A 15669-nucleotide genomic window follows, 5' to 3' on the forward strand; every position below is an offset into this window, starting at 1 on the left:
GATTGCGCTGCGCTGTTCCGGCCAGCCAATCCTTCCAGGATTTATATACCTCTGCCGTCGCACGTTGTGTCTTTGTATCACCAGACTTTGTAGAGAGCTGGTGCCCGATTGCGCATCACACACAGGCCGCGGAGGGGGTGGGAAAATGGACTGGTAAATGAACGAACGTCTATCTTCACCAAGGCATTGATAAGAGATGGCTAGCGATACGATTTGTCGCAAGATTTATCGCGTGATTATTTTGGGGAGAGAAAGGGAACAAAGACAAAGGAGCAGGTTTGGGTTGGCGCCGTGGATGTTTGGCATTTCAAGGTTCCAATGATATTGGGAGCATTGGATTGGGCCTGGCAGAAAGCGGTAATTGGACCCTGAAATCTACATCAGAGCGGCTGTGGCGGGGTCCCGCACCGGCGGAGTTTTGGAGGGGGATTTCTAATGATAGGAGATGGAACATTCGAGAAGGGGAAATTGACACTTTGAGGTGGAAGACTGCATGTTTGGATATCGTGGAATACAACTGAGAGAGATAGTTTGATACAGATAAAAGGAATAGAAAATAGTGCCCGTATGAGATATTCAGCTGGTTTTGATTGGAATGACACATATGAGGTTGAAGTGAGGTGAGGCGATCTACAAGCTGTCAGTGACTGGAATGTTCCTGGAGAACAAGGTGGAGTATGCCGTCACATGGCCCTGGAACCTTGTTGGTTCACTTCACGACTGAAACTTAGATGATGCACTTAGACAAGTGCCGCACATGGAAAAGGATGTTTATTTCAGCTGCCTCCCCCTCACTGGTCCATCACCAACACGTTCCTGAACCGAGGCTTTCCCGCAATCAAATCATCAATCGCCTTCTGCGCCTCCGCCAGAGGGTATCGCTGGACCAAGCATCGGATCCCGTGTCTGACAGCAAACGAAATCGCCTCCTCGCTGTCAATAGCGTGTCCACTCGCCCAGCCGTGAACACTCGTTCCCTTCATTACCAGAGAAACAGTGTCAATGGGAACAGGTCCGAGAAGAGTCAGGTTCAAGAGCTTTCCTCCAGGCGCCAAGGCCTTGACGAGAGCGCTGACCATCTCCGGGTTGGGAGCGGTTTGCACAATGATGTCAGCACCGCCCAGCTTAAGGATCTCAGCGACGGCATCGGAAGTCTTGGTGTTGATGTAGTGGTGGGCGCCGAGCTCTTTAGCAAATTTCGCCTTGTCGTCGCCCGATGAGAGGGCAATCACTTCGTAGCCCATCTTGTTGGCGAACTGCACGGCAAGATGACCCAGTCCACCGAGACCGTTGACAACGACATTTCCTCCCTGCTCAACATGCAGCTTGCGGATTCCGTTAAAGACAGTGACGCCAGCACACAGGAACGGCGCAATTTCCGCAGGGTCGACTTCCTTGGGCACGCGCACAGCGGCCTCATCTCTTAGCAGAACGTACTCAGCATAACCGCCGTCGAAACTAACGCCGTTGACGGCCTGGTTGTCGCAGTACTGGAATTGGGAGCGCTGGCACTGGCGGCAAGTTCCGTCGTGACCACCGTGCCAGGGACCACCGACTCGCTGGCCGACGGTAAGGCGGGTAACGTTTTCACCAACGGCGACAATGTCGCCGACGAGTTCGTGGCCGGTGACTCGGGGGAACACGGGGCCTACGTGGCCGCTGATGACGGAGACATCTGAGGAGCAGACACCGCAGGCGAGGACCTTAACGAGGACTTGACCGGGGCCGGGCATCTTGAGCTCACGCTCTTCTTGGGTGAAGGGGGCGTTGGCCTCGAGGGTGACCATGGCCTTGTAAGTCTTTGGGAGAGACATGGTGATGTTGATGGTGATGTCTTTTGTTATAGTGGGAAGATGCTGTAGTTTGAGAGTAGTGTATCACTTGGGTGATGATGTTGTAGATTGTTATGTTGCTGGCAGTTGAGTTCGATGTTCGTTTCAACAGTTGGCCGTTGGTTGATATATATATGTGTCTTGACATATCATAGATGCCTCTTGTATGCACACACCAACAAGATGTTTTTCCAAGACATGACAAAGCATCGGAGATGGGTTTATTCTAATCACACCAAATCCGATATAACGTACCAAAAAGACGCAATATTTTAAGAAAAATAGAGAAATTGAAAGCTGAATGATCTTCTAGTTCAACCAATGCGCTGTTTCAATATCAGTATTTCCGAGCAACCTTTGGGCAGTAGCGCTAGTTGCAGGGTCTCTTGTCGTTGGACTCGGACTTTGAGTTGGTCTGGGTGGGTTCCCAAGCGCGAAAAGTCCGGGCTGAACATGTCAAGGCCAGCAGTACCTTGCACTTGTGCAACCCGATTTCGAACAAGGTTAAGCGTAATTCCTATTTGGGTCGTTTTTTTATAGAAGTGTTACTGTGAATGGGTGAGTTTATTGTTGCCCTGGTGTAAAGTATGTAGCAGAGCTTTGATGAGGCTGCGTATGCGACGTTAAATCTGCAAGCACCTATAGAGCAGAAATACATATATGGCAAATAATTATGAATTTTGATTGCATTCAATCTTTCCGTGACAGTAGGAATTGTAGTAACAGTAACACGCTCTACTTGATTGACTTGGTGCATTCTGCTATTGCTGCTTCTTCTCAGACTTCATCCAAAGTTTGGTGGGGGTTCTTAACTCCGAGACGCGAGCTTCTTGAAGACCACAATTGAGCTGAGAAAAATTGAATAATCAAAAATATATATAGATTACAAAATACAGAAATAAACATTTAAATATTTACGTCGCTCTACTGACACAATCTCGTGTGTTTGACACCTCTCAGTTTAATGGAAAGACGATATTCGACTTACACATCCATGAAGAGAGTGGCAAGCGCACGAGCTACGTATCGCCTATTTGCATCAAGGTTAAGCTAAGATCATCGGCTGCTTATTCGTCTGCGGGAGATTTGGCGACGATGCATCATTCCGGAGCTTAGTTCAAACAAGCTTAATTTGAATCAAAATAATATAGCAATGCTTTTTACTGTAGAATTGAGCGTATTCTATACATCTCAACAATGTGTCTCTTGACTTTGATTGCTGTTGCGACCACTGTATTGAGCCTACCCTTGATAACTATATGGATGTACTTTTTATTCATGCGATGCATTATAAAGCAGAGCATCTGAAAGATCGAAATCTCATGAAACATTTGGCATACACATGTCAGGTATCACATAGTAACATTTACGCTTAATCTAAGTTCGCTGCATTTGCAGAGACGATGATGTTTGTATCGAGAAGTCATTGCAGACCAGATTTTGTTAGTGGTAAACATAGAAAAGTGGACCCTCGTGACTTCCTCTAGCAGGCGTTCATGAGCGATTCAGCAATACAAAAGATAACCTTAAAACACTTTACAAGCCTTACTAAAGTATACTTAACAAGTGAAGCCTCAATGACCCTTGCTGAGCCGTCTTATCCCCGGAATGACGTTGACGTTAAAAGTTGAGTCTGTTTGGTTCTCTGTGTGGCAACTCTTACTTCCGGCGCGCGAGCCGTGCTAGTGACAGGGTTCGGGAATGCTGGCCACGATTGTGATTGTAAACCCGACAAGGTCTTATCCCGATCGGCCCCACTCGGGAATACCTTCACGCTTCGTCCATCTCGACGGAAGGCTTTCCTGACGTTCCGAAGCAGTAAGCAGAGAGTTACACTCATAGAAAAGTAAAATATAAAACATTCGCTGTCTCAAGGTCGTCAAAAGAAAATAGCAATTAGAATTGATTGAATCAAAAGACAGCCACCGTGATTCAGCACTAGCAGCTTAACTTACACCATTCATATACTTATCATTTACAAGTTTCACGCTTCATAACAATCCCATCCAGCGCCGCAACATGTCTCAAGTATATCTTATCACAGGAGCATCTACCGGCTTCGGTGCCTTGGCAGCTCGAGCCATTGCCAAAAGAGGCCATACCGTCTTCGCGGGCATGTACTCGCACAGCGGAAACACCAAAGAGTACGAAGATGCCATTTCAAAATACGCCAAAGAACACAAAGTGGACCTCCGGGCTGTTCCCCTTGATCTCCTATCGCAAGACTCCGTCGATGCAGCTGTCAATAGCGTCGTTGGATCGACCGGGCGGATCGACGCCGTGGTCCACAACGCAGGCCACATGAGCTGGGGTCCTGCCGAGAGCTTTAGTGCAAAGCAGCTGCTTCAGCTCTACGACATTAACGTGGTTGGTTGCCAGAGACTCAACCAGGCGGCACTACCACATATGCGAAAGGCACGATCTGGACATTTGATTTGGATCTGCAGTAGCTCGACATATGGTGGAAAGTCTCCCATGATTGGGCCTTATTTCGCCGCCAAAGCCGCACAGGATTCTCTTGCACAGTGTTATGCTCATGAGCTGTCTCTTTGGGGAATTGAATCGACTCTAGTATCACCGGGGGTCTTCACAAAGGGCACCGACCATTTTAAGGATGCTGCAAATCCTGCATATCCCGATATCGCTGCGGAGTACGAAGCTGGTCCTACCAAGGGCCTTAGTGAGGACACGATGAGTGGTACTGCAAGCCTACCGCCGCCAGATGCCGATCCTTCCATGGTTGCGGATGCTCTAGCTGAGCTTTCAGATATTCCGAGGGGCAAGAAGCCGTTTAGAATTTGTGTTGACCCCGTTGGGGATGGTGGAGACGCCGCTGCGCTTGTAGTTGACAATAACAAGGTCAACTTTTATCGCCGGATGGGGCTGGACAGGCTCTTGAAGGTTCAGCTGTGAGATTCCTTTTTAGGGTTATCTTATTAAATACCCGAATGTTGGGCTGTTTATGTATTTATAAGAGTGACTGTTACTCTTTCTATGTAACTCTATGAACCGATAATGACATGTGCAGCCCCATTTAAGCCCCTGCTGTCATAGCGATGTATTCCTTTAGCCAAGCTCTCTAATTATGTCTATTGCATATAAAACCATGCCCATTTCAACTGCAAAATGATGTCAGATCCTAAGTTTGGCTCATTGCCTCGTGGATATTCCCAATTAGTATGGGATGCGAGGGGCAAATCGCATTTGCGAAGCGCCAACGTCAAACACAGCCAGCACACTATGTAACCATGTCGCGCCAATGATAGACGGTCTGTTATTGGTTGTAGGTTGTACACCTAGAAGACACATATCATCAAGTCTCATATCTTGGAGGATGAGATCTTCTGGCGACATGTAGAAAGTCTGGTCCGCAATCTCGATGCCAAACTGAGGCGCAGTAGCGTTGCAAGGTACAAGGAATTGGCCTAGAGCTTCGGGGGGAGAGACGGGTGCCTCACGGAATCCCTCATAGAGGGGCTTAGTTATGGTTGGCGACAGCATCGTGAGGAATGTACCGCTGTCGACAATAGTGTATATGCCAGCTCCGGGAGTTCTTTTCTCGTTTCCTTTGGTATCACTAACGACGAAGTTTTCCGCAACAATGGTGTAGTAGGAAAAATTGGTCCTTAAGCCGGTGATTCCAATATTTCCTATATCAGCAATCAGGATAGGAGTGCTGACAAAATTGGGCGTGATGGGTACTGAGGGCAGCCCTCCTATGGCAAAAGCTCCGCCGCTGCCACGCTCCATGGCAATACTGAACAAAGGCGCCGTAAGGTTCTTTCGGAAAATGTTGGTCAACAAGTTGTTGTATGGAAGTGTAGCATTTGGAGTGTCTTGAGTAATGATTGTTTCATTGCCAGCAAATGCGCCAGCAAACGCACTTGTTATTTGAGGATAAGACAGGCCGAGCAAGCCGTCGACTTGTCCCTGAGCTTGGAAATTGACAGAATCGGCAATAGAAATCTCCAGGTCGGGAATAGTAATGCCAGCTACAGAAACAGACTCGTATCCCAAACTACCGATGACAATCTGACCGCCACCATATCTGACGTCAAGATGTTGATCGCGTACTTCACCTCCTGAGTATGTGCCCTTGAATGTGTTGGTAAAGTTGCAAACGGTGTTGCTTTGTATGGTCAAATTTGATGAGAGGCACTGGTAATTTTCACCCGCTACCCAGAGATCACTTGAGCCAGTGTCGAAAATGAGTCTCATAGTCTGGTTTCCAAGTGTGACTTCGCCAACCATCTCTGTGTTTTGAAAGACTGGAGCGAGAACGCCACCGGCGAACTTTTGGAAGATGGATGAACTGGACTTGTCGCTGCGTGAGAGGATCCCCGATGCTTCACGCGCAGCTGATGATTGAGCACTAACGCGGCTAAGTCGGATAGTGTGGGGTGTGACAGTATTTGGGCTTGGATCCTGGAATGGAGCTGGGGATCTCATTTGAAGCAATGATTCTGACTGAGTTTTCTCTATGCTTCGCGGTAAGAGGGGACTCGAAGTGGCCAAATAGGCCTGTATGAGGACCGACCATGGGAGTACTGTCTTCATGGTGGCAATTGAGACGCTCTTTTGAGATTGAAAATAATGGTTTGAAAACTTGTAAATGGTGATATAGTTGTATTTGTCGTGATTGAATGCGAATTTGGTGATGAACGCTAAGGCTATGATGCTTGGTATAGGTAGTGTTTATATAGCAGGCCCTATCTTCATCGATCGTCTTCAAACTGAGTTTGGGCTGAAAATAGTTCTATTTTAAGCATGTTAGGACTTGAATAGGGCTGTGATTAGCACAGCCATAACTCAATACCCCAAATTCCTATTTAGTACATAAATCTGGAGCCACTATTAGGTCTTATGGAGATCACCGTGATCACCACATCAATTGTCTGGCGGCACGCTGTGATTGGGTCGGTGATTTGTCATGCCATAATCATGATAATACCGATGTGTCGGAACTATTACATTCGTAGCCCTATACCCGAGCGAAATACGATAGTTCAAAATTGTCTTATTCTCTTCAACATAAATGTTATATGCTGCATTGTAGCAATGTTCGATCGCTGAGTTTACCCAAACGGAAACTAGGTATTTATGGTTCAAATGTCCGAAGTTCTAGTCCCTGCCGAATTAATTGATTGAGGTGACGATAAACCTACCTTGCCCATATTATGACAACACCTATTGAATCTTACATACTTGTATTTAGCACCTCCACTGCCCCATCGATCATCTCCTGATCTTGAGGGCTCAGACACGGCTTGATGGCTAGTAAGCGAATTAAGCGACGTCAAACATATACATAAAATTGGCCCAAATAAGCCATGAGCGACAGAGCACACTAAGAATAGCAGACGGATGTAGGAAAAGATTATCGGACATGGTTCCTAATGTTTGAGCAATTCTTGACACATTGCTTATTAGCAAAACTGCACTTGATTGACACTTGATTGACGGGATATCAAGAGAGACGGCTTGCGAGTTGGATCAAGTTAATTTACCGACCACTCAGAGGCTTAGGCTGTGGGCTTATTCGCACGAATTGGGTTAAGCAGAATTTATAAACTGACCATAATTGTGGGCAAATCTTGGTTTGATGAATCACCGCGATTTCCGAGTTGGGGTATAAGATTATAAGGTGAAATTGCCTCTGACGGCAAAGTGGAAATATTACATTGGTGTATATTACGAATTACATCAATGAAATCAGTCAAATTGAAGAGGACTCCTCATAAGTTCTCAGATATAAATTGCAAAATTCTTGAGCATAGCTTCATTGCTGATTGACATGCATAGACGCAAGCTTATTAAGGTACGTGGGCTAAGCCATCGTCTGCATCTTTAACAGCTGTCTATTCTTTGACATGGGAAGCATCACCCTCAACGTCTTTCTCAAAACTTGATATAATTGAATTTCATCTTTACTAGATATATTACACAGTTTGGGTAGTAGCAAGTTTTTGAAATACAATCCTTGTTCCAGAAAACGGGCTTGGCCAGGTATCTTCGTATCGAGCTTAGGGTAAGCTTTTGCCTTCATGAGTCTCTTTCTCTATGTTCATTTCCCTTCCCAAGATTGCCTCTATGCCTACGAGCTTTCTTGATGACGTCTGTTCTTTGTATCAGTCGATGTCGCTCTTCGACAGCGCCGGTGTGTCCTTTTTCTACTTTTTTCCCTGAATCTCAGTTAGAGCGTACACTTCATATACAGTCTAACCCTTTCTATAGACATATTCTCCGCATTTAAGCACAGGGACGACCTTCTTTAATTTGTCAGGTCTAGCTTCCATGCCTCTAACTCCCCGAAAATTGAACTTGGTAGCATCAAAGACAAGGCTCCCCTGCTCTTTATCTTCGCGTTCTTTGGATCGCATATACCTAGCCCCCACTACCCCATCCTCTGTGTCTCTATTTGGCCATGACGCGGGGTACTAAGTCCCACGATGAGCTGCCAGTAGCAAGTTATGACGGATGGCTTCAGATTGTTGGTCAAGATGAGTTATACTTGCAGATGACAGACACCGGGGTTTCACGGCTAAATGGGATGGGTGAATTTCATCCCCCATGCAGTGCGACTTCCCCGCAAACTCACCCCACGATCGTTCAACTTCCGGAGTATAGGTACCGGAAATCAATGCCGGTCCAGCCTAGACCAATAGGGCGCCCTTTTTAATAAGCAGAATTCTTTGTTTCTCGAATCTTGGGGCACATCGGGCCGGGTAAAAAGCAAAGAAAAAGCAGAACGTGGACGGTTAAATCCAAACTCTCCGGTAAGTGATCTGACATCCAGGGATCGTAGTCGGGCAGATGTTACAGTATCATGCCATCAGAGCCGGTGAGTGTCATTGTAACATTAACTAAACCTTTTTTTTTTTCTTTTGGCATATAAAAAGACGAGATAATTCGCAATAATGGCAAGAAAACATCAGGGTTCTTGCCAACTTCATTACTCAAGTCCAAGGTTACTCAATCATAATGCGTGGCAGACTTTTGTTCCTGATACTTTCTCTTGGTGTCGGGGATTCCCTTGCAAACAAATCCAAGAAGCCCAGGCCATGGAGTACTTTTGAGCAGAATGTGATATTCCAGCCAGATAGCAGCCATGGTGTTTCCTACCCACGACTCACAGAACTATCTGACGGCACAATTCTTGCAACCGCAGCATATTCTGGAGATCACCCTCCACATTTTCCCATCTTTGCCAGTGAGGATGGCGGTGCGACATGGGAATGGCGGAGTAACTTGACGGACCAGGTCAATGGATTGGGCTTTGGATCTCAGCCTGCCTTGGCTGAGCTCACCTTTAACCTTGGAGGCTTCAAAGCTGGTACCGTGCTTGCAAGTGGTAACAGTGCTGGCGCCAATGGTACAAACATTGATCTTTACGCAAGTACTGACAAAGGCGAGACGTGGAAGTTTATCAGCAATGTGGCTAGGGGAAGTGCTCCCAGTACTCAAAATGGAAATCCCTGTATTTGGGAGCCGTTTATTCTGTGAGTCTTGCAACTCGTGACTGTATTGTCTCCTGAAGCTTGGAACTAATGTCAACTGCAGCCCAACAAACAACACAGTCGGCGTGTTTTATTCTGATCAGCGGGATCCCCTGCACGGGCAAAAGCTTTCTCACCAAGTTTCAACCGATCTAAAGAATTGGGGCGATGTCGTAAATGATGTCGCTTACCCGCTGTATACTGATCGCCCTGGAATGACTGTCATCGATTACATCCCGCCCCTCGGGAAATGGATTCTGGTTCATGAATTTCCAGGCGGAGACTCATGGTCTGGTGCCGGATATCCAGTGTATTACAGGCTCTCGGATAGTCCCTTTGACTTTCGATATGCCTATGGTTACCCTATTGTTGTCAACGGTGTACAGCCTAGCAGCAGTCCATATGTGGTATGGACACCAGAGGGTGGCATCAATGGCACTATCGTCGTCTCAGACGCCGACCATCAGAGCGTCTTTACCAACCGAGCCAACGGTCAGCCTGATCAATGGGAGGAACACAATTCTCCTCAGCCAAAGGCCTACAGCCGTGCCCTCCACATCTTTAGCAAAGACAAGAGTCGACTCATGATCCTCGGTGCAGGTAACTTCCCTGGTGTTGATCCCCCCGGAACAAATCGACCACTCTATGCAAGCGTGGTGGAGATTCAGGACATTTTGCGGAACAAACCAGGAGAATGAAGTTAGTCACAAGCCAGATAAGTGCTTTGAAGTGGGTGAGCAGCTGTTATCGGCCTCGGAGACTATATAGTTTTTAATGTTACAGATTGTTAGCTATATTCACAGTTTTACCCTGGCTGCAGGTAGCTTGATGAACGTAAACATATGAGGCTGCCAAGGTTAAGTTTTCTATGCTGGTACGTCAACATGAGAGTTGAAACCCGCCACCAATCCTTATGGAATCAATTGGGTATCTTTTGATGCGCCACCAAAGATGACTATGTGCAATCATATGGGGCTTTCGGACATATTGCAGATAACGGTTGTGGTAGTTAGCCTCTTGCCATTTTTGCAATCACATTGTTATTACACATGCTCATGTAGCTACTGTACAAGAGAAAGGATGAGTCGACAACGTCCAAAGAGCGCCGATCTGCAACTCGGTGGTTATCAGAGTCCAAGAAGCCGTTAGGTAGTAGAGTGGTCTTCATTGGGTGAGAGCTCCTAAAGCTTCAATTTCTCTTCCAGTGGACGCGGGCAATGTGACACGAAGTGTCGCCCTTGTCGAGAACTTGACCATAAAGGCCTTCATCGGGGTTTGGGTGGCCCTCCTCGCGGGGTATTAGCATTCCAGAAGATTTCCGGCGCATCCCAACGGGTTTGCTACTGCTGCTGCTGCTGTCATCAGGAAGAGACAACTAGCCGGGGCTTAGGAGCGCGTCTTCATCGTCATCCTCGTCAAATAAGAACCTTGCAGATGGATTTGATGGAAGCATTGTCTCTTGCGAAGACGACGGAGACAAGGGTGGGCTGCGTGGGTGCCTCGTATCCTTGCGGTCCTTAAGGGTCGTCGAGGGAAGTTTGGCAATGGTCTTGTCCCCCGTCGACTTTGATTTGGCAGTTTGTTTCTTGACCCTGAGCCGATTCAGAATAACACCATCATCCGAATCGCTATTGTCACCGTAGCAATCTGGGCACGCCTCCATCTCATCCTTGTCATCGGCCCTGACATCAACAGCAATGCACTGCTCAACTTGCTCGTTAAAGCGAATCTGCCTCCGCTTAGCACTAGTGGATGTAATCCCAGAAGACTCCGTCGGAGATGCCAGGCCGCTGCTATCAACACTCATCCTCCTTGAAGAGAAGGGGTAGGCGAAATCATCAACGGCTCCGCGCCTGTTGTTGCTGGGCCTCGGGATGCCTTGTGTTTCTTGGGCCTGGATGGTGGCTGCGGCTTGATCTAAAAGTGAGGTAGTGGACAACGGCCTCTGAAGAGTGACCTGAGACATGCTCCTCTTCTTGAGGATTGGCTTCTTGTTGAGATTGACAGACAAGTCCGTCTTTGACTGTGAGATGCTTGATCGCGCTGCGCGGGTATCGTGAATGGGCTTGGTCTCTGATTGCAACGGACCGTACAACCAAGTAACATCGCTATCCTTGAACCTGTGATGTCTCAGTCATTTATCACTCCCAATACAAGGTAAAACAGATACACACCAGTTAATGGTTTCGGCCGAAACGGTTCGTAGATTATTTTTCACCTTCACCCAGGCTCTCCAAGAAGCGTTTTCCAATCGGGCGCTATTGGGAAAGTCGGCGCGCCGAGTTGTAATGTATCTCCAGGAAGACCTGATATCCTCCTCCTTCCAGTCATGGGACAAGTAGTCAACGTGGCGCGAAGGCCTGATCGAAACGGCGGTATCATCTTCGGCGTGCTCAGTGACTGAGGGGGTTCCAGGTCTGGAGGTGTTGTCGGAACCTCCATCAGAGCTCTCGTGCTGAGGAGTCCATTCCGTGTAAGAATCCTCCCCATCGGGGCTCCGGGGAGGCTCGAGGTTGCAATCTGAGTGAATTTCGGGATGGGAAAATGGCTTCTCCTGAGCAAAAGGAGGGAACAGGAAGTGGTCTTCCGTAGAAGTCATGAGAGTTAGAGCGCCATCGTGCATGGGGGTAATTGAGAAGTTAGTAGCTGGGGTAGAGACACAGGAGGTAATGGAGAGATTGGTAGTCGGGGTAGAGATGCAAGAGGTGATGGATGAGCCAGGCATCACATAATGGTCTGCAATGCTGGGTGCCATCATGGTTGTTGGTTCCCCGTTTACGTCAAACATACGCCCCAGTTTGGCACTTGCCATATCGACTGTCGTAGCAAGATCAACAGATTGACATCTCAGGGTGTTTGCGATGTTGCGGAATGCTTCAGCTAATGGAATAACGTAGCCTCCGCCAAATGCGTCGGCAGCAACGACGTAGCCGTACACCTCAAGGGTTGTCTCGTTGACCACCCATGATCCTGAATCTCCATCGAGAATTTCTGCTCACATTTTAGGTGATCGACTCCAAACCTAGAATAAATGGAGAGGGTTACATACGCTTATGGCCGTCAAGGTTTAAGATGAGTGTGTCGACAAACCCTCTTCCAGGGCCAAGAAGGAGTCTCGAAGGCAGAGCCGACAGAGATCCCCATCTTAACCCTTCTGATCCGCTCACAAGGACAACTGGCTGTCTCTTGCCATAACTACTGGACGGCAAGACGGGCATCATGAGTTCATGATCCCGGAAGTTGAAGACTCTATCCTCCTGAGCGTCATCGTGTGACATCCTCCTCGGTCGAATGAGGTTCGGCTTGTAGCTGATCATATCGATAAGAGCCCAGTCGTAGTAAACCTCTGGCTCATGATAATTTGTGTCGGTCGCTGCGGATTGATATCGCGGTGAGTCCTTGGAAATGGAACCTATCTTGCTCAACTCGTCGGCCGTCCATGACGAACTGGCGCCTGGCAGAGTCAACTGGAGTTCATCCATCCCACGCAGTGGTTCGGCCTCATCATTTTGCTCTTCCTCAGATGAGTCACACGATTTGTCCTCGCTATCGGAATCCGAAAGCTCGAATACCCAGTCGTCGGAACACCTGGACTGGTCGCTCTCCGTGCTGGCCGTCATATCATCCTCCAAGTCGTCTAGAAGGATGTGGCCGACGGTCAGCCCGTACAACTTAATCTCTCCATTCGACCAAGAAGCCTTTATGACACCGCCGAAAGTGCATCTTTTCTCGACACCAGAAGTCTGTCGGATAACGATGGGCGCTCCGCAATATGTCTCGCTTGTATAACCCTCGCTCTCGTCAACGATCGGAATGAGGACATCAATGTCTCCTTCTGCCTGTTTCGTCTCCGGCTCTCGGCCGACGACAAAGACTTCAAACGATGGTTGACCGCCTTCGGGCAAGCGCAAAGCTCTGACGGATTTCTTGTCGAAAAACTTTCTGACCTTCTTGGATTGCTGCTCCGGACACAACACGACAATGCACGGCTTCGCATCGTCTTCGGAGCGGCCCAGGACCATCAATCTTATGGAAATCGGACATTGTTTCTTGCGAATCGTGCTGCGAATATACTCTAGCAGCGGCTTCTCAAGCAGCGAATGCACGTGGCGGAAGCGGGAGATCGTGGCGTTGTCGACGCTCTTGTCAAACTCTGAGAAGCCGGCGATGGGCGTGGGGGCAGACGGAACGGATCGGCCCTTGCCGTTGACGCTGGCGTTGGTACTAAGGTGTGGAATTTGTGTACAATCAGACTCTATTAGTTTGCCGTTGGGCGACGGGAATTGGGTGCTGCTGTATCCTGAATCTTGTTGGTCGTCGGTCGTGGAGGGTTGGGTGGATGCGGGGATGTTATTCATTGTTACACCTGCTATGTGGTGTTACCAACTCGACATGGCAGGGACAGGCGCTGTAAAAAAAAATAAAAAATGGCGTGTAACTTGAAGCATTAAGAAGAAATCTCATAGGCGAAGAGGTGAAATAGCAATGGAACATTTTCCTTCGCGTCGTGCAGGCTTAGCAGCGGGCTCCGAAGCCATTCGAAATGTTCTGATTGGGCTCCAATAACTCCTAAGCCACAATCCTCTCAATTGAGCCCGTAGGGAAGCCTTACATTCACCTCATCACAGCATTGGCCAGGTAGGCTCTCCCAGCCCCCAAATAATACATGTAACTGCGTTGCCCTGCCCATATCGAGGGCCTTTTCGTTTCGAGGAAACTGCTCGTCACATCCAGACTCCGAGTATGATCGGCTCTCTGGCATGTCCCTACCCGCTCAAGAGCATCACTGACGCCGAGCTACAGAAGCTCGCCCAAGCACTCTGGAACTGGAACATTTGCGAGGCGTGTCAGAATGTCGAGACCTGTACAAACTCGGGATGCTCATGGAGGCGCTCAGCTCGGTTAAAGCGCTTCTTTGACTATTACAAATATGTCACATCTTCCTATGTCCCAGATTTGCTGCCTACCAGCACCCCGGCCTTGCGCAACCATGAAGACGTTTTCGATATCATCAGGCTACTCCAGGCTCATCCCGATACGAAGCGCTCAGAGTTGACGCATGAATACCTCTCCAAGCGGGATAAACCACCTTCTTCCAGTGATCAGCATTGGGCCTTCAACCTTGCCGTACAAGTCATGTCCATGGTCAAGTGTTCAGCCGAAAACCAACCCTCGAGTCTGCTAGAACTCGGCACCCAGGCAATCCAGTGGCATTTCGATGAGTCGCTGGCTGAATTCCTATCAAGAGCGTTTCCGCAAAAGGATACAGGCAATCTCCATGTTCACGATGACTCGGGCCAGATTAGAGATATAAAACCGGCCTTAACAGCCAGGCGTCTAAAGAAAGTTGCAGGGCTGAGATTTCAAGGGACTGATGACCTGCAAAACCATCTAAGGATGGACGTCAAAAAGGGAGTCGTGGAGATTTACCATTACACAAGCGTCCTAAGGGAGCATTTGGCGGCGTCGCAAACGCTGCACGACTCATTAGTCTTTGAGAACTCCATCTCAGCGTAAGCCGACTTCTGAAGAGAACTGTAAGCCTTGACAGGCGGGCACTAATCACCGCTATCTCAGAAGAAATATTCCTAGACAAATCGCGCTCGAAGCTTTGGATTCAATGCAGAAGATCCTCTTCCCCTTCGATTCAGACTCGGAGAAGATTCTCCGCGATCTAGTAGCCAAGGAATCCCTCGACCCCGATTGCCTACAATATGCCTCGGCCGTCTATCGAAGGGAAAGTGAAGAAGTCGTATCTTACAACTACTTCGGCGCGCGACTCGTGGATCTATTCAGAGAGCTGGAGGATCCCAGCCCCCGCGGTATACTGGAGAAATGGCTTCAGCGCAAAAGCGGCGCTCGCTATATGATGATGGCAACGCTCGTTGGTGTCATTATAGCAATTATTCTGGGGATTCTCGGGCTGGCTGTTGGGGTATTCCAGGCCTGGGTGTCATACGAAGCTTGGAAACACCCTGTGAGTTCTGGCAACTGATCCGGTCTCAAAAGCGGTGAACTTTGCAGGTAAACATGTTGAACAACCCACGAGGGTTGACGCAGGACTGGATGGCAGAGTGTTTCTACAGCGCTGTATCAAGGAGAGCTGCAGCGTAATTTACAGGGCTGATGACTGAATAACATGAGTGAATCCCTTTCCAGTAGTCTTGAAATATACAGACAAGGGTGTAAATGTACTTGCGCCTTGCCGTTGTGGGAGTGACTGCACTTTACTTGCAGCAGTTGGAGCTCTGTGCCTCAAGGAACAAACAAACAACACAAACAGGTTTCCAGTTTGGAAAATACTCTTAGAGCAGCGAGGAAATCGTATAGCTAGCGGTCAA

At 48.2% G+C, this 15669-nt stretch overlaps 7 protein-coding genes across 7 annotated transcripts; 3 read left to right on the plus strand and 4 right to left on the minus strand.

Annotated features, from left to right (window-relative positions):
- Positions 1-791: 791 nt before the first annotated feature.
- Positions 792-1814, minus strand: M431DRAFT_6065 (hypothetical protein; the record flags this gene model as incomplete). Its single annotated transcript, XM_024921568.1, has 1 exon — positions 792-1814. One exon carries the CDS (start codon positions 1812-1814, stop codon positions 792-794), a length of 1023 nt encoding a protein of 340 aa, XP_024773451.1.
- Positions 1815-3851: 2037 nt separating this feature from the next.
- Positions 3852-4745, plus strand: M431DRAFT_6066 (hypothetical protein; the record flags this gene model as incomplete). The annotated part of the gene is made up of 1 exon (XM_024921569.1): positions 3852-4745. The coding sequence occupies one exon, from the start codon at positions 3852-3854 to the stop codon at positions 4743-4745; it is 894 nt and encodes a 297-aa protein (XP_024773452.1).
- A 261-nt stretch (positions 4746-5006) lies between these two features.
- On the minus strand, positions 5007-6281 carry M431DRAFT_495734 (hypothetical protein; the record flags this gene model as incomplete). Its single annotated transcript, XM_024917403.1, has 1 exon — positions 5007-6281. The coding sequence occupies one exon, from the start codon at positions 6279-6281 to the stop codon at positions 5007-5009; it is 1275 nt and encodes a 424-aa protein (XP_024773453.1).
- Positions 6282-8658: 2377 nt separating this feature from the next.
- On the plus strand, positions 8659-10026 carry M431DRAFT_495736 (glycoside hydrolase family 93 protein; the record flags this gene model as incomplete). Its single annotated transcript, XM_024917404.1, has 3 exons — positions 8659-8673; positions 8886-9331; positions 9393-10026. 3 exons carry the CDS (start codon positions 8659-8661, stop codon positions 10024-10026), a joined length of 1095 nt encoding a protein of 364 aa, XP_024773454.1.
- A 491-nt stretch (positions 10027-10517) lies between these two features.
- On the minus strand, positions 10518-12053 carry M431DRAFT_88075 (hypothetical protein; the record flags this gene model as incomplete). The annotated part of the gene is made up of 3 exons (XM_024923865.1): positions 10518-10683; positions 10705-11448; positions 11503-12053. The coding sequence occupies 3 exons, from the start codon at positions 12051-12053 to the stop codon at positions 10518-10520; spliced, it is 1461 nt and encodes a 486-aa protein (XP_024773455.1).
- A 69-nt stretch (positions 12054-12122) lies between these two features.
- Positions 12123-13686, minus strand: M431DRAFT_86593 (hypothetical protein; the record flags this gene model as incomplete). The annotated part of the gene is made up of 2 exons (XM_024923701.1): positions 12123-12319; positions 12378-13686. Coding segments are annotated over 2 exons (1506 nt in total), but the record flags the coding sequence as incomplete, so codon positions are not given.
- Positions 13687-13961: 275 nt separating this feature from the next.
- On the plus strand, positions 13962-15562 carry M431DRAFT_144513 (hypothetical protein). Its single transcript, XM_024912678.1, has 2 exons — positions 13962-14841; positions 14906-15562. The coding sequence occupies exons 1-2, from the start codon at positions 14072-14074 to the stop codon at positions 15321-15323; spliced, it is 1188 nt and encodes a 395-aa protein (XP_024773457.1). The 5' UTR covers positions 13962-14071; the 3' UTR covers positions 15324-15562.
- Positions 15563-15669: the final 107 nt, after the last annotated feature.

This window comes from Trichoderma harzianum (genome assembly GCF_003025095.1).
Source record: "Trichoderma harzianum CBS 226.95 unplaced genomic scaffold M431scaffold_7, whole genome shotgun sequence".
Taxonomy (NCBI): Eukaryota; Fungi; Ascomycota; class Sordariomycetes; order Hypocreales; family Hypocreaceae; genus Trichoderma; species Trichoderma harzianum.

Bases quoted from the DNA above. Each gene is read 5' to 3' on its own strand.
- M431DRAFT_144513 (XM_024912678.1), top strand. From the start codon at position 14,072: ATGATCGGCTCTCTGGCATGTCCCTACCCGCTCAAGAGCATCACTGAC. The intron at 14,842-14,905 runs GTAAGCCGACTT...CCGCTATCTCAG, and splicing joins TTTGAGAACTCCATCTCAGC to AAGAAATATTCCTAGACAAA.